Genomic DNA, 21,791 nt, shown 5'->3' with positions numbered 1-21,791 from the left:
AAAATATTACATCTTCATGTAAGGCCCCCCTTCATTGGAAAACCTCCATTTTTAGCCACAGGCTCATATAAATTTGACTTTTTAATAATTATGATAAGTCTGATAAATCAAATGAGTACTCTATTGCTTTTAATACATAATATATTATATATTAAGGCATTTCAAAAGTATTTTTTTGCAATATTTAAATTTTTTAAGCCCCAAATGTTGATAGTTGAAAATTTTCAATTTTAACATCTAAATTTAACACTCAAAGTTGAATATAGAAGTAGTCATATTGTCTATAATATATATCCTATTGCCATGAAACTTTGTAAGCAGTCTTATAATTTAATAAGCTTTGGTCATACCAAGTTTCATTAAGATTGGTCAACTTTTTCTACCCTATTAGGTCCGGGTACACAGTTATCGTCCTTTGATTTTCGTTGTCCACGAATATAGTCCCTAGTGTGGACAGTGTGTTACTTGTCGATTTTTTTTATACCCCTTCCGAATTTATTTCTCCATGTTTTATGACTCAAATAGTAAGTAGGGGGGTGAAATGACACTGTAAAAAAATTTGGGTCATGAATTTTAAAGTAAAGTAGTGATTTGGTCCAGCTGAAAAATGTTAAAAATTAGCACTTCGGAGGCTGTCAAAAGATTTGAAGACCCCCTCAGCATGAAATTGTCCATATTTTGAGTTAGAGCCGATGAAGTTTTCTATAATTTTGATATAATTTGTCCCAAAAGTAGTACAACACACTGTAAAAATATTATTGAGAAAGCGCAGGTGGGATTTTTTTAATTTTCATTTATTGTCTAAAAGAAATGCACTACGAAATAACTGTGTACTCGGACCTAAGAGGTGAAATCAGGAAATATAGAATCTGTACTTTGGCAACTTCCCTGAATGATTTGATGGTGTCAATTTATCAAATAGCATAAAACTAAAGGATTAAAACTTTTATTTGATAGAATTTCTGCAAAAATGACCAATTTTGGCATTTTATTGTCAAAATAAGCATTTCATAGCTTTTTCAATTTTGATGCATAAGTGGCATTCTGACTTTCTATCTGACAGGTTTTTATGTGTCAATATTTGTGTTTCTATGCTTCAATCCAGTTGTATTACTCATTTGTGAACTCTGAATCTACAGAAAAGAAGATTATCTCAGACAATATGTTCAAAATGTGTTGTATATATGGTCCTCGTCTAACGCCCTGTTTGGATCGAGTTAAATGTGAGGAGCTTGGAACATAAAAGTTGAAGTCCATTATAAAGACCTCACTAAATTTGTATAAAAAGCACTTAACAATGTCTTTTGTACCTGTTTTATGTCACATAATATCTTTCTTTTCTTCTGTAGGATAGCAAGTGGTTCAAATATAAGCCTGTTGAGACTAAAATTGCATGCATGTTTTTCACTAAAAAGTGAAAAATCTTTGTATCAGACCATACTGTTTGCAAAAAAAGTTGAATGCAAGAGTCTTTTTGTGCTCAGATTTATTGTATCATGTCACCTGAGTATAGAAATGATAGAAAAGACACAAAATTTTATTTCATATAGCTTCAATATGCATTTTTAAATGTAAATATGTGATACGGCCTAAATTGACCCTAAATTATTTTCAGTCTTACTTGGCCTAAGACCCTTTTAAACTAATGTGATATGTTATTTGTAAGTTTTCTTTCCATTTAAAGTACATTAAATACATATGTAAGGATTATTTATAACCAAAAAGCTTTACAAATTTAAAATTGCTGGAAAATATTACATCTTCATGTAAGGCCCCCCTTCATTGGAAAACCTCCATTTTTAGCCACAGGCTCATATAAATTTGACTTTTTAATAATTATGATAAGTCTGATAAATCAAATGAGTACTCTATTGCTTTTAATACATAATATATTATATATTAAGGCATTTCAAAAGTATTTTTTTGCAATATTTAAATTTTTTAAGCCCCAAATGTTGATAGTTGAAAATTTTCAATTTTAACATCTAAATTTAACACTCAAAGTTGAATATAGAAGTAGTCATATTGTCTATAATATATATCCTATTGCCATGAAACTTTGTAAGCAGTCTTATAATTTAATAAGCTTTGGTCATACCAAGTTTCATTAAGATTGGTCAACTTTTTCTACCCTATTAGGTCCGGGTACACAGTTATCGTCCTTTGATTTTCGTTGTCCACGAATATAGTCCCTAGTGTGGACAGTGTGTTACTTGTCGATTTTTTTTATACCCCTTCCGAATTTATTTCTCCATGTTTTATGACTCAAATAGTAAGTAGGGGGGTGAAATGACACTGTAAAAAAATTTGGGTCATGAATTTTAAAGTAAAGTAGTGATTTGGTCCAGCTGAAAAATGTTAAAAATTAGCACTTCGGAGGCTGTCAAAAGATTTGAAGACCCCCTCAGCATGAAATTGTCCATATTTTGAGTTAGAGCCGATGAAGTTTTCTATAATTTTGATATAATTTGTCCCAAAAGTAGTACAACACACTGTAAAAATATTATTGAGAAAGCGCAGGTGGGATTTTTTTAATTTTCATTTATTGTCTAAAAGAAATGCACTACGAAATAACTGTGTACTCGGACCTAAGAGGTGAAATCAGGAAATATAGAATCTGTACTTTGGCAACTTCCCTGAATGATTTGATGGTGTCAATTTATCAAATAGCATAAAACTAAAGGATTAAAACTTTTATTTGATAGAATTTCTGCAAAAATGACCAATTTTGGCATTTTATTGTCAAAATAAGCATTTCATAGCTTTTTCAATTTTGATGCATAAGTGGCATTCTGACTTTCTATCTGACAGGTTTTTATGTGTCAATATTTGTGTTTCTATGCTTCAATCCAGTTGTATTACTCATTTGTGAACTCTGAATCTACAGAAAAGAAGATTATCTCAGACAATATGTTCAAAATGTGTTGTATATATGGTCCTCGTCTAACGCCCTGTTTGGATCGAGTTAAATGTGAGGAGCTTGGAACATAAAAGTTGAAGTCCATTATAAAGACCTCACTAAATTTGTATAAAAAGCACTTAACAATGTCTTTTGTACCTGTTTTATGTCACATAATATCTTTCTTTTCTTCTGTAGGATAGCAAGTGGTTCAAATATAAGCCTGTTGAGACTAAAATTGCATGCATGTTTTTCACTAAAAAGTGAAAAATCTTTGTATCAGACCATACTGTTTGCAAAAAAAGTTGAATGCAAGAGTCTTTTTGTGCTCAGATTTATTGTATCATGTCACCTGAGTATAGAAATGATAGAAAAGACACAAAATTTTATTTCATATAGCTTCAATATGCATTTTTAAATGTAAATATGTGATACGGCCTAAATTGACCCTAAATTATTTTCAGTCTTACTTGGCCTAAGACCCTTTTAAACTAATGTGATATGTTATTTGTAAGTTTTCTTTCCATTTAAAGTACATTAAATACATATGTAAGGATTATTTATAACCAAAAAGCTTTACAAATTTAAAATTGCTGGAAAATATTACATCTTCATGTAAGGCCCCCCTTCATTGGAAAACCTCCATTTTTAGCCACAGGCTCATATAAATTTGACTTTTTAATAATTATGATAAGTCTGATAAATCAAATGAGTACTCTATTGCTTTTAATACATAATATATTATATATTAAGGCATTTCAAAAGTATTTTTTTGCAATATTTAAATTTTTTAAGCCCCAAATGTTGATAGTTGAAAATTTTCAATTTTAACATCTAAATTTAACACTCAAAGTTGAATATAGAAGTAGTCATATTGTCTATAATATATATCCTATTGCCATGAAACTTTGTAAGCAGTCTTATAATTTAATAAGCTTTGGTCATACCAAGTTTCATTAAGATTGGTCAACTTTTTCTACCCTATTAGGTCCGGGTACACAGTTATCGTCCTTTGATTTTCGTTGTCCACGAATATAGTCCCTAGTGTGGACAGTGTGTTACTTGTCGATTTTTTTTATACCCCTTCCGAATTTATTTCTCCATGTTTTATGACTCAAATAGTAAGTAGGGGGGTGAAATGACACTGTAAAAAAATTTGGGTCATGAATTTTAAAGTAAAGTAGTGATTTGGTCCAGCTGAAAAATGTTAAAAATTAGCACTTCGGAGGCTGTCAAAAGATTTGAAGACCCCCTCAGCATGAAATTGTCCATATTTTGAGTTAGAGCCGATGAAGTTTTCTATAATTTTGATATAATTTGTCCCAAAAGTAGTACAACACACTGTAAAAATATTATTGAGAAAGCGCAGGTGGGATTTTTTTAATTTTCATTTATTGTCTAAAAGAAATGCACTACGAAATAACTGTGTACTCGGACCTAAGAGGTGAAATCAGGAAATATAGAATCTGTACTTTGGCAACTTCCCTGAATGATTTGATGGTGTCAATTTATCAAATAGCATAAAACTAAAGGATTAAAACTTTTATTTGATAGAATTTCTGCAAAAATGACCAATTTTGGCATTTTATTGTCAAAATAAGCATTTCATAGCTTTTTCAATTTTGATGCATAAGTGGCATTCTGACTTTCTATCTGACAGGTTTTTATGTGTCAATATTTGTGTTTCTATGCTTCAATCCAGTTGTATTACTCATTTGTGAACTCTGAATCTACAGAAAAGAAGATTATCTCAGACAATATGTTCAAAATGTGTTGTATATATGGTCCTCGTCTAACGCCCTGTTTGGATCGAGTTAAATGTGAGGAGCTTGGAACATAAAAGTTGAAGTCCATTATAAAGACCTCACTAAATTTGTATAAAAAGCACTTAACAATGTCTTTTGTACCTGTTTTATGTCACATAATATCTTTCTTTTCTTCTGTAGGATAGCAAGTGGTTCAAATATAAGCCTGTTGAGACTAAAATTGCATGCATGTTTTTCACTAAAAAGTGAAAAATCTTTGTATCAGACCATACTGTTTGCAAAAAAAGTTGAATGCAAGAGTCTTTTTGTGCTCAGATTTATTGTATCATGTCACCTGAGTATAGAAATGATAGAAAAGACACAAAATTTTATTTCATATAGCTTCAATATGCATTTTTAAATGTAAATATGTGATACGGCCTAAATTGACCCTAAATTATTTTCAGTCTTACTTGGCCTAAGACCCTTTTAAACTAATGTGATATGTTATTTGTAAGTTTTCTTTCCATTTAAAGTACATTAAATACATATGTAAGGATTATTTATAACCAAAAAGCTTTACAAATTTAAAATTGCTGGAAAATATTACATCTTCATGTAAGGCCCCCCTTCATTGGAAAACCTCCATTTTTAGCCACAGGCTCATATAAATTTGACTTTTTAATAATTATGATAAGTCTGATAAATCAAATGAGTACTCTATTGCTTTTAATACATAATATATTATATATTAAGGCATTTCAAAAGTATTTTTTTGCAATATTTAAATTTTTTAAGCCCCAAATGTTGATAGTTGAAAATTTTCAATTTTAACATCTAAATTTAACACTCAAAGTTGAATATAGAAGTAGTCATATTGTCTATAATATATATCCTATTGCCATGAAACTTTGTAAGCAGTCTTATAATTTAATAAGCTTTGGTCATACCAAGTTTCATTAAGATTGGTCAACTTTTTCTACCCTATTAGGTCCGGGTACACAGTTATCGTCCTTTGATTTTCGTTGTCCACGAATATAGTCCCTAGTGTGGACAGTGTGTTACTTGTCGATTTTTTTTATACCCCTTCCGAATTTATTTCTCCATGTTTTATGACTCAAATAGTAAGTAGGGGGGTGAAATGACACTGTAAAAAAATTTGGGTCATGAATTTTAAAGTAAAGTAGTGATTTGGTCCAGCTGAAAAATGTTAAAAATTAGCACTTCGGAGGCTGTCAAAAGATTTGAAGACCCCCTCAGCATGAAATTGTCCATATTTTGAGTTAGAGCCGATGAAGTTTTCTATAATTTTGATATAATTTGTCCCAAAAGTAGTACAACACACTGTAAAAATATTATTGAGAAAGCGCAGGTGGGATTTTTTTAATTTTCATTTATTGTCTAAAAGAAATGCACTACGAAATAACTGTGTACTCGGACCTAAGAGGTGAAATCAGGAAATATAGAATCTGTACTTTGGCAACTTCCCTGAATGATTTGATGGTGTCAATTTATCAAATAGCATAAAACTAAAGGATTAAAACTTTTATTTGATAGAATTTCTGCAAAAATGACCAATTTTGGCATTTTATTGTCAAAATAAGCATTTCATAGCTTTTTCAATTTTGATGCATAAGTGGCATTCTGACTTTCTATCTGACAGGTTTTTATGTGTCAATATTTGTGTTTCTATGCTTCAATCCAGTTGTATTACTCATTTGTGAACTCTGAATCTACAGAAAAGAAGATTATCTCAGACAATATGTTCAAAATGTGTTGTATATATGGTCCTCGTCTAACGCCCTGTTTGGATCGAGTTAAATGTGAGGAGCTTGGAACATAAAAGTTGAAGTCCATTATAAAGACCTCACTAAATTTGTATAAAAAGCACTTAACAATGTCTTTTGTACCTGTTTTATGTCACATAATATCTTTCTTTTCTTCTGTAGGATAGCAAGTGGTTCAAATATAAGCCTGTTGAGACTAAAATTGCATGCATGTTTTTCACTAAAAAGTGAAAAATCTTTGTATCAGACCATACTGTTTGCAAAAAAAGTTGAATGCAAGAGTCTTTTTGTGCTCAGATTTATTGTATCATGTCACCTGAGTATAGAAATGATAGAAAAGACACAAAATTTTATTTCATATAGCTTCAATATGCATTTTTAAATGTAAATATGTGATACGGCCTAAATTGACCCTAAATTATTTTCAGTCTTACTTGGCCTAAGACCCTTTTAAACTAATGTGATATGTTATTTGTAAGTTTTCTTTCCATTTAAAGTACATTAAATACATATGTAAGGATTATTTATAACCAAAAAGCTTTACAAATTTAAAATTGCTGGAAAATATTACATCTTCATGTAAGGCCCCCCTTCATTGGAAAACCTCCATTTTTAGCCACAGGCTCATATAAATTTGACTTTTTAATAATTATGATAAGTCTGATAAATCAAATGAGTACTCTATTGCTTTTAATACATAATATATTATATATTAAGGCATTTCAAAAGTATTTTTTTGCAATATTTAAATTTTTTAAGCCCCAAATGTTGATAGTTGAAAATTTTCAATTTTAACATCTAAATTTAACACTCAAAGTTGAATATAGAAGTAGTCATATTGTCTATAATATATATCCTATTGCCATGAAACTTTGTAAGCAGTCTTATAATTTAATAAGCTTTGGTCATACCAAGTTTCATTAAGATTGGTCAACTTTTTCTACCCTATTAGGTCCGGGTACACAGTTATCGTCCTTTGATTTTCGTTGTCCACGAATATAGTCCCTAGTGTGGACAGTGTGTTACTTGTCGATTTTTTTTATACCCCTTCCGAATTTATTTCTCCATGTTTTATGACTCAAATAGTAAGTAGGGGGGTGAAATGACACTGTAAAAAAATTTGGGTCATGAATTTTAAAGTAAAGTAGTGATTTGGTCCAGCTGAAAAATGTTAAAAATTAGCACTTCGGAGGCTGTCAAAAGATTTGAAGACCCCCTCAGCATGAAATTGTCCATATTTTGAGTTAGAGCCGATGAAGTTTTCTATAATTTTGATATAATTTGTCCCAAAAGTAGTACAACACACTGTAAAAATATTATTGAGAAAGCGCAGGTGGGATTTTTTTAATTTTCATTTATTGTCTAAAAGAAATGCACTACGAAATAACTGTGTACTCGGACCTAAGAGGTGAAATCAGGAAATATAGAATCTGTACTTTGGCAACTTCCCTGAATGATTTGATGGTGTCAATTTATCAAATAGCATAAAACTAAAGGATTAAAACTTTTATTTGATAGAATTTCTGCAAAAATGACCAATTTTGGCATTTTATTGTCAAAATAAGCATTTCATAGCTTTTTCAATTTTGATGCATAAGTGGCATTCTGACTTTCTATCTGACAGGTTTTTATGTGTCAATATTTGTGTTTCTATGCTTCAATCCAGTTGTATTACTCATTTGTGAACTCTGAATCTACAGAAAAGAAGATTATCTCAGACAATATGTTCAAAATGTGTTGTATATATGGTCCTCGTCTAACGCCCTGTTTGGATCGAGTTAAATGTGAGGAGCTTGGAACATAAAAGTTGAAGTCCATTATAAAGACCTCACTAAATTTGTATAAAAAGCACTTAACAATGTCTTTTGTACCTGTTTTATGTCACATAATATCTTTCTTTTCTTCTGTAGGATAGCAAGTGGTTCAAATATAAGCCTGTTGAGACTAAAATTGCATGCATGTTTTTCACTAAAAAGTGAAAAATCTTTGTATCAGACCATACTGTTTGCAAAAAAAGTTGAATGCAAGAGTCTTTTTGTGCTCAGATTTATTGTATCATGTCACCTGAGTATAGAAATGATAGAAAAGACACAAAATTTTATTTCATATAGCTTCAATATGCATTTTTAAATGTAAATATGTGATACGGCCTAAATTGACCCTAAATTATTTTCAGTCTTACTTGGCCTAAGACCCTTTTAAACTAATGTGATATGTTATTTGTAAGTTTTCTTTCCATTTAAAGTACATTAAATACATATGTAAGGATTATTTATAACCAAAAAGCTTTACAAATTTAAAATTGCTGGAAAATATTACATCTTCATGTAAGGCCCCCCTTCATTGGAAAACCTCCATTTTTAGCCACAGGCTCATATAAATTTGACTTTTTAATAATTATGATAAGTCTGATAAATCAAATGAGTACTCTATTGCTTTTAATACATAATATATTATATATTAAGGCATTTCAAAAGTATTTTTTTGCAATATTTAAATTTTTTAAGCCCCAAATGTTGATAGTTGAAAATTTTCAATTTTAACATCTAAATTTAACACTCAAAGTTGAATATAGAAGTAGTCATATTGTCTATAATATATATCCTATTGCCATGAAACTTTGTAAGCAGTCTTATAATTTAATAAGCTTTGGTCATACCAAGTTTCATTAAGATTGGTCAACTTTTTCTACCCTATTAGGTCCGGGTACACAGTTATCGTCCTTTGATTTTCGTTGTCCACGAATATAGTCCCTAGTGTGGACAGTGTGTTACTTGTCGATTTTTTTTATACCCCTTCCGAATTTATTTCTCCATGTTTTATGACTCAAATAGTAAGTAGGGGGGTGAAATGACACTGTAAAAAAATTTGGGTCATGAATTTTAAAGTAAAGTAGTGATTTGGTCCAGCTGAAAAATGTTAAAAATTAGCACTTCGGAGGCTGTCAAAAGATTTGAAGACCCCCTCAGCATGAAATTGTCCATATTTTGAGTTAGAGCCGATGAAGTTTTCTATAATTTTGATATAATTTGTCCCAAAAGTAGTACAACACACTGTAAAAATATTATTGAGAAAGCGCAGGTGGGATTTTTTTAATTTTCATTTATTGTCTAAAAGAAATGCACTACGAAATAACTGTGTACTCGGACCTAAGAGGTGAAATCAGGAAATATAGAATCTGTACTTTGGCAACTTCCCTGAATGATTTGATGGTGTCAATTTATCAAATAGCATAAAACTAAAGGATTAAAACTTTTATTTGATAGAATTTCTGCAAAAATGACCAATTTTGGCATTTTATTGTCAAAATAAGCATTTCATAGCTTTTTCAATTTTGATGCATAAGTGGCATTCTGACTTTCTATCTGACAGGTTTTTATGTGTCAATATTTGTGTTTCTATGCTTCAATCCAGTTGTATTACTCATTTGTGAACTCTGAATCTACAGAAAAGAAGATTATCTCAGACAATATGTTCAAAATGTGTTGTATATATGGTCCTCGTCTAACGCCCTGTTTGGATCGAGTTAAATGTGAGGAGCTTGGAACATAAAAGTTGAAGTCCATTATAAAGACCTCACTAAATTTGTATAAAAAGCACTTAACAATGTCTTTTGTACCTGTTTTATGTCACATAATATCTTTCTTTTCTTCTGTAGGATAGCAAGTGGTTCAAATATAAGCCTGTTGAGACTAAAATTGCATGCATGTTTTTCACTAAAAAGTGAAAAATCTTTGTATCAGACCATACTGTTTGCAAAAAAAGTTGAATGCAAGAGTCTTTTTGTGCTCAGATTTATTGTATCATGTCACCTGAGTATAGAAATGATAGAAAAGACACAAAATTTTATTTCATATAGCTTCAATATGCATTTTTAAATGTAAATATGTGATACGGCCTAAATTGACCCTAAATTATTTTCAGTCTTACTTGGCCTAAGACCCTTTTAAACTAATGTGATATGTTATTTGTAAGTTTTCTTTCCATTTAAAGTACATTAAATACATATGTAAGGATTATTTATAACCAAAAAGCTTTACAAATTTAAAATTGCTGGAAAATATTACATCTTCATGTAAGGCCCCCCTTCATTGGAAAACCTCCATTTTTAGCCACAGGCTCATATAAATTTGACTTTTTAATAATTATGATAAGTCTGATAAATCAAATGAGTACTCTATTGCTTTTAATACATAATATATTATATATTAAGGCATTTCAAAAGTATTTTTTTGCAATATTTAAATTTTTTAAGCCCCAAATGTTGATAGTTGAAAATTTTCAATTTTAACATCTAAATTTAACACTCAAAGTTGAATATAGAAGTAGTCATATTGTCTATAATATATATCCTATTGCCATGAAACTTTGTAAGCAGTCTTATAATTTAATAAGCTTTGGTCATACCAAGTTTCATTAAGATTGGTCAACTTTTTCTACCCTATTAGGTCCGGGTACACAGTTATCGTCCTTTGATTTTCGTTGTCCACGAATATAGTCCCTAGTGTGGACAGTGTGTTACTTGTCGATTTTTTTTATACCCCTTCCGAATTTATTTCTCCATGTTTTATGACTCAAATAGTAAGTAGGGGGGTGAAATGACACTGTAAAAAAATTTGGGTCATGAATTTTAAAGTAAAGTAGTGATTTGGTCCAGCTGAAAAATGTTAAAAATTAGCACTTCGGAGGCTGTCAAAAGATTTGAAGACCCCCTCAGCATGAAATTGTCCATATTTTGAGTTAGAGCCGATGAAGTTTTCTATAATTTTGATATAATTTGTCCCAAAAGTAGTACAACACACTGTAAAAATATTATTGAGAAAGCGCAGGTGGGATTTTTTTAATTTTCATTTATTGTCTAAAAGAAATGCACTACGAAATAACTGTGTACTCGGACCAAGATCCGAAACACAAATTTACCTAATAGGCATTTATCGCTTCTTGTTCAGATATACTTAGTATTAAAATACTTTTGTCTTTTTACAGAGCATTGCATAAAGAGTTCGAATGGTTCTAACATTAGTATTTGTAGAGGTATTTCCGAAGGCCTACCTGACATGGAAAGTACTACTACGATGTTCAGTAAGTAAAGAGTGAGGCATATCCGAATATTGGTATTACTCGACTAACGAAAGCTATATTGTATATAGCTTAGTTGCCCACGTGTACCTACACAGCTACTTTAGTACAAGCAATCTTGATGTACATTAAGTAAGATGCATATACAATGTACATATAAATTGTACATACGTAAAAAGTATATGAAACGTCATTCCGTTGAGATGCATATAAACTGTACATACGTGAAAAGATGTCTATACACTTTACAAATATACAGTTAGTATGCATCTTTGAAGATGTACATATTATATACATCTTAACAGATGCACAGTCAGTTTATATGCATCTCAACAGATGTACAGTTTACATGCATCTCAACAAATGTATAGTTTATATACATCTCAACAAATATATAATTTATATGCATATACATTACTAGTACTACAGCAGCAGTGTCAGTGATTGTATGGTTTATTTGTTTATGATGGGTGTCTGAGACGGTGTTTTGAGATGGGAAAAATGAATATCAGCATTATCGCACATTTTGTGACTGAAACGAGAAAGTCTTTACATATTCTTCGTTAATGCTTTTTATTGTTTTTTTTTTGTATTTTTGTGTTTGTTGTAGCTTTCTATTGAGCGAGTTAGTTACTGGTACTTTGTGTAGATTGCGGTGTTGTTCAAAACTTGTAGTGATTTTTAGAAATATATATCCGTAAAAAAAAACCGAACTTACCCCGTTTTGAGGGAGGTTCAAACAGACGTCTTGTTCGTTTTATATTGCGTCCTAAGGTTGTGTTTATATTCTACCACTTTACTGATTACACGTGAACTGGTTTAAAATATCTTAAATGTTATACCTAGAAGTTATATATTGTTATGTTGTTGAATTACAATGAAATATAAAGGAAACACGGTTAGCACCCTTTATTTCATCATGATTAATGTTTTAAGGACACACATAAGAACAAAAATATATAGCTAACTGAACTAGAGAAGTAAAAAGATATTAAACAAGCAAAGTGCATATGGAAACAAAATATAATGGGTTCTACATTCCAAATAGAATTGTCCAATATAAAATATGAAAATACCACAAAATATCTATTTTATATTGTAATGAATGGTTTACTTAATTTTTGTACTCATACCTAATGAAGGTAACAGGAGGTAAGTGAACCAATTAACTCCTAGACAATAATAGACACTGGTGTCCTCCTCGATGGACTGTGGCATCCACAGTCATGAAGGAGTAGAACTTCTATAATATCGTAGCCATAAGGATTCTCTTTGATTACTTTTTGGGTTTGAAGTAGTAAGAGGATTCACTGGGAGACGTGAGGTGAGTAGGTGAGTGAATTAGAGAGAGAACGAGTGAGTGAGTAAGAGACTGAGTGAGTGAGAGATTGAATGAGTGAGACACAGTTTGGTTGAAACAGTGACAGAGTGATTCAGACAGTGAATGATAGTGTGGGTGAGATAGAAGGAGTCTGTCTGAGACAGATCGTGTGCAAATGAGTGAGTGAGACAGACAGTGTGTGTCTGAGTGAAGGTAGGTGGTTGTGAGAGAGGTAGTGTGCAAGTGAGTGAAGGTGCAAATGAATGAGTGAGTATGTGTGGTTAAGATAACAAAAGAGAGTGAGAAAAAGCTTGTACGTGAGTGAACAAGAGATTAACTGATTGTTCAAGAGAGTGAAAGTGAAAAAAGCACGTGTGAGTGAAAGCGAAAGAACGCGAGTGAGTGAACGAGACAGAGAGCGAAAAACAGTGACAGAACGAGACAGAGAGCGAAAAAAGGTAACAGAAGAACAAGATAGAATGATTTTGTGTCATGAATGGATACCCCATTTCCTTTATTTTTCTATTAGAAAGAGTGAGTCAGTAAACGAGACATTGAGCGAACAAAAGAGTTAGTGAACGAGAGAGAGAGTGATTGAACGTGAGGGAGTAAATGAGATACAGAGGGATATATCCAGTGAGTCAAAACGAGTGACTAAAAGAGATAGAAAGTGAGTGAAAAAGATAATGAGTAAGAGAGAGAGAGACGCCATTAATCCCCGAATCCGCCATTAGGGGTCCAATTCGTCATATTTATTTGTCATTCATCATCATGTTATTATAACATATACTACATGCATAGTAAGGTGTTATTATTTTGAGTATAGTATCGCTATAGCAGAGGTTATTCAGGGGAATGAGAATCAGTTCATACGTTTTTTTAGTAAGTAAAGATGAAGGTTTTCCTACCTACAAAAGCTGAAATTAAAAGCTATACTTAACTTTTGTCTATTTGTGTACCGTTGGACATCTCTGTCATATTGATTATATAGAATAACAATGGGCAGGGACAGGAAAAAACTGTATTTGTTATCATTATTGATAATACAAAATAGTGTTTTGTGTTTATTTCAAAGGAATAAGTCCAATCGATATTAACTGTATAACAACAATAGAAGGAATGTACCAGTTTACATATGAGGTCGGAGGTGCCATGTCGAGAGGGGGGATCTGTAACAATTCCAACAGTATAATAGCTGCTTGTCAAGATCCAGGATCAGCATATGTAGACAACAAGTATTTCCAGATGAATTATTCCAGATGCTATGATGTTTCTACATCCAAGGATCAAAGTATGCTTGGAACTTAAGTATTTTTGTCTAAGTTATAAGTTTAGATTTGAATGCCTAAATATTGTAAGCATGACCAATAAACACAGACGGTAGAACACAAAAAAAAAACAACAACAACAAAAATTCTGAGAATATGAAAATGATTTTAAATAGATTCTGATTTATAATTTTTCCCGAAAATTAAAAAAATAGAAGGGTTATAATATACACAGGAGAAATTATCTAAAAAAATAAAGAGTAAAACAAGACCTAAATTCCTCAAAATTTCTTAATGTCGTCAAATCTATTAAAACGGCATGAATGATACTTTCGGTGGCTTTTAGTGAACAAAACAACAAACTATAGGTAGTTTCAGTAATCCAAAATACAACATTTGTGAAATTACCAAAACTTACAAATATATACCATCTGCATCTATGTAACAGGTATACGATATAGATGTATGGGATCTTGGTATGCTGTTAAGAATGGTGTTGGCTATATTTTTGCTGCAGTTGCCGCAGTGGTTGAAGCTGATATTAGAGAGAAATTTAAATGCATGGTAAGTTTTGTTTTAAAACAATAATACAATTATACAATTTGACAATGTATAAGTGAAACCGGAGCGCCCGGAGACAACCATCGACCTTCGGCAGGAAAATGTCTATTTTAGTCAATTAAGATCGGAGTCGAAAGCACCTGCCACGTGTGGGGTTTGACATTAAATATCATTGAGATGTTTATTTTCTGTAAATTTACTGTATATTAAATGCTGAATTGGAAACACTAATATGTGCACGTGTCTACCCCAGGTATAGATTGCCTTAAAAGTGATTTAAGGAATTTTCGGTTTTTAAAGCAATCGACTTCGTATTTGATTTTGGCCTTTCAACTGTTAATTCGAGAACCACTGATGAGTCTTATATAAACGAAAAGCACGCCTGGTGTTCAAAATTATAAGCCTGATATCCATGACCGGTCTGTTGGTGTCTTTTGACAAGGCAAAATGTCTGCCCCTTTTATCATACCCACATATATATGTTCAAATTTCCCGCCTTAAATTTCGGCGGGCCTTCCTTGCAAAACCTATCTATTATATTAAATATTCAATTTTTCTTGTCCCGAATTTGCATAAAATAATTGTCACTGGACTTTTAGCAAACAACAATCAAGCAATACTACCATAAAAAAAATATCTGTGAATGATAAAAACAACAATTGAAAAGAAGTGCCCGATAAAAGTATACAAGTATTTTGCACTTTCTAAAACTCATGCAATTGCCTAATATTAGATGACCATGAAAGACCAGAAGGATCCGAATAACTGGGTTCGTTGGGTGATGAGTAGATTTCCAAATTGTAATTCTTTAAACAGTATCTACGATGGCGACCGGAAGCTCATATTAAGAAGAGGTAAGTAGAATTAAAATCCTATCTAGAAGTTGAGTTTGAGATAAACTTTCTCTATCGTTCTTTTATATATTTTTATGTATAGATGTACATTACATACAATTATTTAATCGTTTTATTTTGTCCCACCCGCCAAACAGCCAGTGCGTCAACACATGCATGCTTTAAGCGATGCATTTGAGCTTCTCTTTCAGACAAAGGATATATTGGACGTAATCTGTTTTCGGCTTTTCCTGTTTTATAAATCTCAAACGTTTTATATTTATGGTTTTTCTTATTTGTTTATACTCGAGATCTACTTCATTATATATTTGTCCTAGAATCATTCGCAGTCTTAAGGTAATGTTCAGTAAAAATAACAAAAAAACACTTCAACTATATCTTAAAAAACAAGTGTACGCTGAACAAATGTGTTTTAATGTTGTTTTTTTTCACTGTGAAATTATAATAGAAAAACAAAGGACATGGGGTATCCATCCATGACACAAAATCAGTACATGCACAGCAAAAAAACACACAATAAGCAAAAGAACAGCGCTTTTATTGCTGTTCTTCATCTTAAAGTCACAGTGAGGCCTTCAACACGGAGCAAAGAAACTCACATCACTGCAAGTTTAAGATGGTCCCTAGTACCCGCTTGAGCGGAATTCTTTGCAAAAATAAATTTGGATAGACTTTGTAATATGTAACACCACCTAATCGGACCTGGTAAATAAAGAACATACTGGAAAGTAGTACAGTAAAAAAAAAGTTCCTACGCATAGGTGTGAATCTAAAACGATGTAGCATATATTTTAGTAGTTGAGGTATCAGGTGAAAGGTAAAGGACTAGTGATCCTTGTAGAACACATAATTTACTGATAATTTTGAATAATACAAAAATGTATGAATGAATTCTAAAATTGAGGGCATGTATTGCCTGTTATCACTTTATCAATAGGAAAGACTTTCCAGTACCACGGTTAAAATACTCTTGTGAATAGGGCTTACATAGGCCTGTGTCCTATCCAATTCAATGTATTTGAATAAAATATTGTTTAAACTATTCAACTACTCTTTGATAGAAACCTAAAGATTGAGTGAGCTCGGATTGTCTGGAATGACGAGTAGTTACGGGTCCAATAATAATGGGTTTGACTTGTAGAAATTAAAAATATAATTGTTATTAGATGTTACACTTTTATTGCACATGAATAAGCTTATTAGCCCCCTTCTCCCACAAAATAAGAACAATATTAGATGCGATTTTGATTAAGTGAACGTTTACACTGTATATATCGCTATAAGAATTTACAAATAGTACAATGAAAATACTGACATGTTTTAAGACTTTGATATTACAGTCACTGAAGATTTTCTTAGTCCTCTCTTTTCCACGCCATCCTGTGCAGCACAATCTTACACTTATTCCTGCTTCGATTAATTTTCAGTTCTGCCACCTACGAATTTTCTCCAGCCTCATTGTGTGTTACCAAGGAATATATCGGGAAATTGGTTCACACAAGGGAAACAGTTTAAATCTGATGTTTTAATTAATGAAACACATATAACATTTAAAACCAGATTAAACCAGTTTACACTGAGGAATTCGTACTTCTCCTGTCAGCAGTCAAAAGACACACGATACATGATGACAAGGGTAACAGAGGGCAAATGGTAAAATCTATTATTTTATTTTCACTCGTAAAATTCATTATTTTATATTCACTGTTTAGTCTAATATGGTGTAATAATTCATGACACAGAATCACTAAGTCAGATAGGGTGAAGCCTTAAGCATCGACGAAAAGCTCACATCTCCGTGACTGCAAGTTCTAGAATATCTGTATTATCTGTTTAGGCAAAAGTCTTGAAGGTTCTATAAAATTATTAAAGTTCTTAAATGTTTGACCCCAGACTTGACCCAAAGTTGACTGCCAACAGAATTTAGTAAAATACGGGAAAAAAAAACTAAAAGAAAATTATAAACTTTACTCTAGATGATGGTACATATGTATCTCTTGATTATGAAGATTTTGTAAACGTGTCTTGAAATTCCAGCAAGGTTTAACAAGGTTATTACCCATCCCTTTCCCCACATCCATATTTTGTATGTGCCTATATAATGTCATTAACATATAAGTCAGTTATTGTTGTTTCACATTTTGTTTATAACTGACAATACGGAATGTTTTATAAACTACTGTTGAAAACCGTACGGTGACTAATAGTTGCTTACATCCGCGTACTTTTGGTCTCTATTGGATATTTGTCTCATTGGAAATCATACCGCATCTCATTTATTTAAAATTGATGTTTAAAAACTTTAACCCTTAATGTTTGACAAAGTTATTGATGTTTTAAAAACTTTAATCATACGATGACAAAGTTGTCTAGAATCGCTGTCTCGCCTTTTTCTTCGCAAGCAAATCATAATTATTATAGTCATTCAACCAGTAAATATTGTATAATGACGTTTGAATAAAGGACTGATTTTTATTTCTTAACTTCTCAAATAACAAGGAAAAAGATAAAGATTACGGAAAAGGTGACATTTGAATATAATTCGAGGCATTCATTTAGATTTGCTTATGAAAAATAAGAAAAACAACATGATTATAGAAATACAGTTCATTATTACATAGACGTTTACTTATAATTTGGTATGATATTACTTTGTTTATACTTACAGCGAAGTTGACTTGGTATGTTTTGACATCTTGCCACGACACCATAGTGTTGTGAGGTACAGGATAGGTATGTATCGTCAAAATAAACTATTATCATTATCTATCGGGTTACCAAATTTACTCATTACAAACTTGCCATAATTTTGAATCCTCCCTTTAAAGACGGTTACGCCTTCTTGATCGGTGGTATCGTTGGAGTCGGCTTGCCTGGAGGAAGGGAGGTCATAGGTTCAATCCCATGCCAGGTCAAATCAGAGTCTTGAAAATCGGTATTTGCTGTTTCTCCGCTGAGCTATCGGTATTATGGAGTAATAGCATAGCCATATGGGCTCGAAGCCAGAATTCTATATCCGGGTAGGTTGACATATCTTATTTCGGACTGTTACCTTGTGAAATAACGTCATAAATTCCGCTTAGAACAACGCAGGGTTCATATTCATAAAAATTTTACATGTTCTCGTCTTCATATGCATGTAATTTTTGCCACTGGACATTAAACACCATCCAAACCATCCATCCATAAAAGGCGGGAATGATTGTAGTTTGCTTGAGGATGTAACGTGATTCTCGTTTGCTTTCCTGGATGATTTGCTCTTTGAAAAAATTTAAACTTATTTGTTACATTTTTACTCAATTTTGTTAATCAAATACGGCAATTTTGTCACAGGTCCGACAATAAATCAAGTTTGTTTAACTTAAAATTGTTTCATGCATAGAAACAAGTCCTAATTAACTTTACGGGTTGAGGATTAACGGTTTTCATCGTGAAACTTTCTGTGTTTTTCCTTATGACATCTCGAACAATTCATTCGTCTTTGCTTTTACACAATTTGCTTTTCTTCGTCCTATGGTTATTTATTGCAAACATTATACATGTAGTATACCCTGATAAGACCTATTTAGATTTTGGACGTTAACTTGCACTACGCAGGATTATACTATAAACTTTGTTTTATGGATCTGAACTTGATTTGATTAATGCATATTTTTATAAGCATTGTGGAAACATTTGAATTTATTGATTATTCTCTATATCATGCTTTTTTGTCTGTTTTTAATTTTTTAACAAGCTGGTACTTCTTCAACGACGAGCTACAGAGAAAAACCACAAAATCAAAAAAACTAAGCATCTGTAAAAAAAAAACTATAGCTCAAAAACAATATATATTGTTTATACAAAAACTTATCTATTTTAACTTTAGGCAAACCTGTCAGAATATCACAAGACGAAGCACGGAATAACAAAATACTAGTCAAGAAATTTAGGGCAGCATGTAGCTGGATGTCATTTACTTTTAACCGAGAAGAAATTGATTGGAAATATGAAGTCCTAATCCGTAAGTATAAGATAGCACTTCATGATTTTCGGGACAGACATGTATATGAAAAATTTAACTGGAGTTAACAAATATCATCTTTATTTATTTACTTTAAACAAAAAATACTATATTTTCTAATGGTTGTCTTTGAAATAAGAGTAATTGTTTTTCGTTTCAGTAAATCCACCCGCTCCATTTCCTTGTCCTATAGCCGGACGATATCATTTTGAACAATTTTATATGACAAAAACAGAAAAGTTCAACACCAGAATCAGAGGTGTAACACAGCGACCGAGGTCTAAGATATACTGTCGAATTACTGTATCTGAAATGAAGTCATGTACCAATGATGTAAATAAAATCTCCGTTGATGCTGAGTACTGCGAAACATTGAACTACAGAGGACGTCCAATTGGAGAATATGGTAGGTATCAACAGCAATCATTTTTTAAAACAATAAGTTTTTGTATGATTCTTAAGGTTCATATCAGCAATATCTTGGTCAAGTTTTTTAAGAGTTATTTCCCTTGCATAGATAAAATATGTGACATTTGAACGCTGTTTTTATTATTTTTTTTATGATACATTCGAGTTCAAACTACGGTAAAGTTAATTTTGTTGACAAATAAACAATGTCATTAATAACGAGTTTGGAAGAAGAAAAACGCAACTAACAGGGCAATAAGCATTTTCGACAATAACATTGATATTTTGCGGTAAGTTTTGAAATGATACATTGATAGTTGTTAGTTTATTAGCTCTATCTAAACTTGTGCGAGGCATTAACTCTAATTTCTTTAGTATGATTCGTCAATAATTCATATGTATAGATGTGTCTGACCATGAGTTGACATGCGTTGGGTTCTGGATGGAAGATTACAAGTCGTACTTGATCACTTGGGATGAGGAAGACGCCATTTCAAACTTCAGATGCTGGGTAAGTGCCTTTTACAAGATTACGCTTTTGCTTTTGGATTTTATACTCTGTGCCAGACCTTAATATCATTTAAAAGAATTTACTGATCGTAACACATCTTAGAAAAAGTCGTTTTACTTTTCAAAAAGAAAGAGGATAAGTATCTTTGCTCTGAAGTAGATAAAAGAACAACGTTGTCAGAAATCACACTGATTCAAACAAAATTTACCTAGAAAAACACATTTTAGATTATTAATTTTTTAATCGATTAATCGATTATTGGACATATTATGCAACAGATACATGTATTTCCTATGGGCACCAGTTATGCACCGTTTCTTGTGGTTTTTCTCTCTACTCATCTGAAGAATTAGTTCGAGGGATTTCACAAAACAAAAAAAATAATCCAGGAATTTAATCGTAACTTCCACTATGGCGATGATATACTTACTATAAACAATAAAGTATTTAATATTATTAACAGCTCATATATCTCTGGAACACAATCAAATAGAAATGAAGGATCCTTCTTAAACAATAGAAACTGATTCATAACTAAACTTACACATATTGACAGAAACTAAATAAATTTTGCAAAATATTTATGCCAAAGTTTCTGAATAGAAAATTTTTCTTTTGCGACATAGATCCCAGTTATTTCACACATATTCAGGACGACAGTCCGTTTGGAGTATAAAATAATAGTTTTTGACTGTTTCATATCATAAGTCGTAACTTAAAATATATCTCCCTTAACATAGTAGGTTGTTGAATATTAGTAGCTTGGAATTCCGATGTAAATATTCAATAAATCTTAATATTTAATACAAAGTCTTAATTCACTAGAATTTGTCTCTACAGGTGTATGAGCGATTGAGTTGGACAGATGTAATGATGTCAAGGTCACAAAATGCTAGATGTCCACCAGAACAAACAGCCGATTCTTATCAGTTAGATGGAACCGGTCTGTCACTTAAACTCACAGAAAGTGAGAGATTGTGTAAGTTATCAATAACGTGGTACGGTTCTGATATTGTAGCACATGGAAAATGAAAGGCTTTAAACATTATAACTGGTTCGCATGGCAGGTCACGCATGCATAGCATATCCTGTTTACTCACTCATTCGCTCAAACTTCATTTGGAGTTCATGCATTTCCCTCAATTTTTTTTATCTTGGTTTGTATATTCAAAATGGATTAACAAGTTTTGAACAAAGATGAACTACTGTTGCCTCTGATTTATTTAGTTAAACAAATGAACCTGAACTGAAACTCACTCGGAAAATAAAATGAAAGTATGATACCGATTTCAGGGCGCCTCACAACTGTTGCTTGAATCAACTCCGTAGTAAGGTACGACAGAAACAATCTAACT

At 31.8% G+C, this 21,791-nt stretch overlaps 1 protein-coding gene across 1 annotated transcript in view; it reads left to right on the top strand.

The window, feature by feature from the left end:
• LOC127734685 (uncharacterized) overlaps positions 1-21,791 on the top strand; it is a 70,781-nt gene that overhangs the window by 45,438 nt on the left and 3,552 nt on the right. The window contains exons 3-12 of the mRNA XM_052244680.1: positions 11,418-11,513; positions 13,907-14,122; positions 14,548-14,663; positions 15,394-15,514; positions 16,942-17,167; positions 18,183-18,247; positions 19,383-19,517; positions 19,678-19,923; positions 20,330-20,436; positions 21,277-21,415. Coding sequence (XP_052100640.1) covers positions 11,418-11,513; positions 13,907-14,122; positions 14,548-14,663; positions 15,394-15,514; positions 16,942-17,167; positions 18,183-18,247; positions 19,383-19,517; positions 19,678-19,923; positions 20,330-20,436; positions 21,277-21,415 — 1,467 coding nt within the window. The remainder of the gene's footprint in view (positions 1-11,417; positions 11,514-13,906; positions 14,123-14,547; positions 14,664-15,393; positions 15,515-16,941; positions 17,168-18,182; positions 18,248-19,382; positions 19,518-19,677; positions 19,924-20,329; positions 20,437-21,276; positions 21,416-21,791) is intronic.

The sequence above is a fragment of the Mytilus californianus genome, unplaced genomic scaffold, assembly GCF_021869535.1.
Source record: "Mytilus californianus isolate M0D057914Y unplaced genomic scaffold, xbMytCali1.0.p SCAF_3, whole genome shotgun sequence".
NCBI lineage: Eukaryota > Metazoa > Mollusca > Bivalvia > Mytilida > Mytilidae > Mytilus > Mytilus californianus.
The sequence above is the reverse complement of the archived record's forward strand: the minus strand, read 5'-3'. Positions and strand labels throughout refer to the sequence as shown.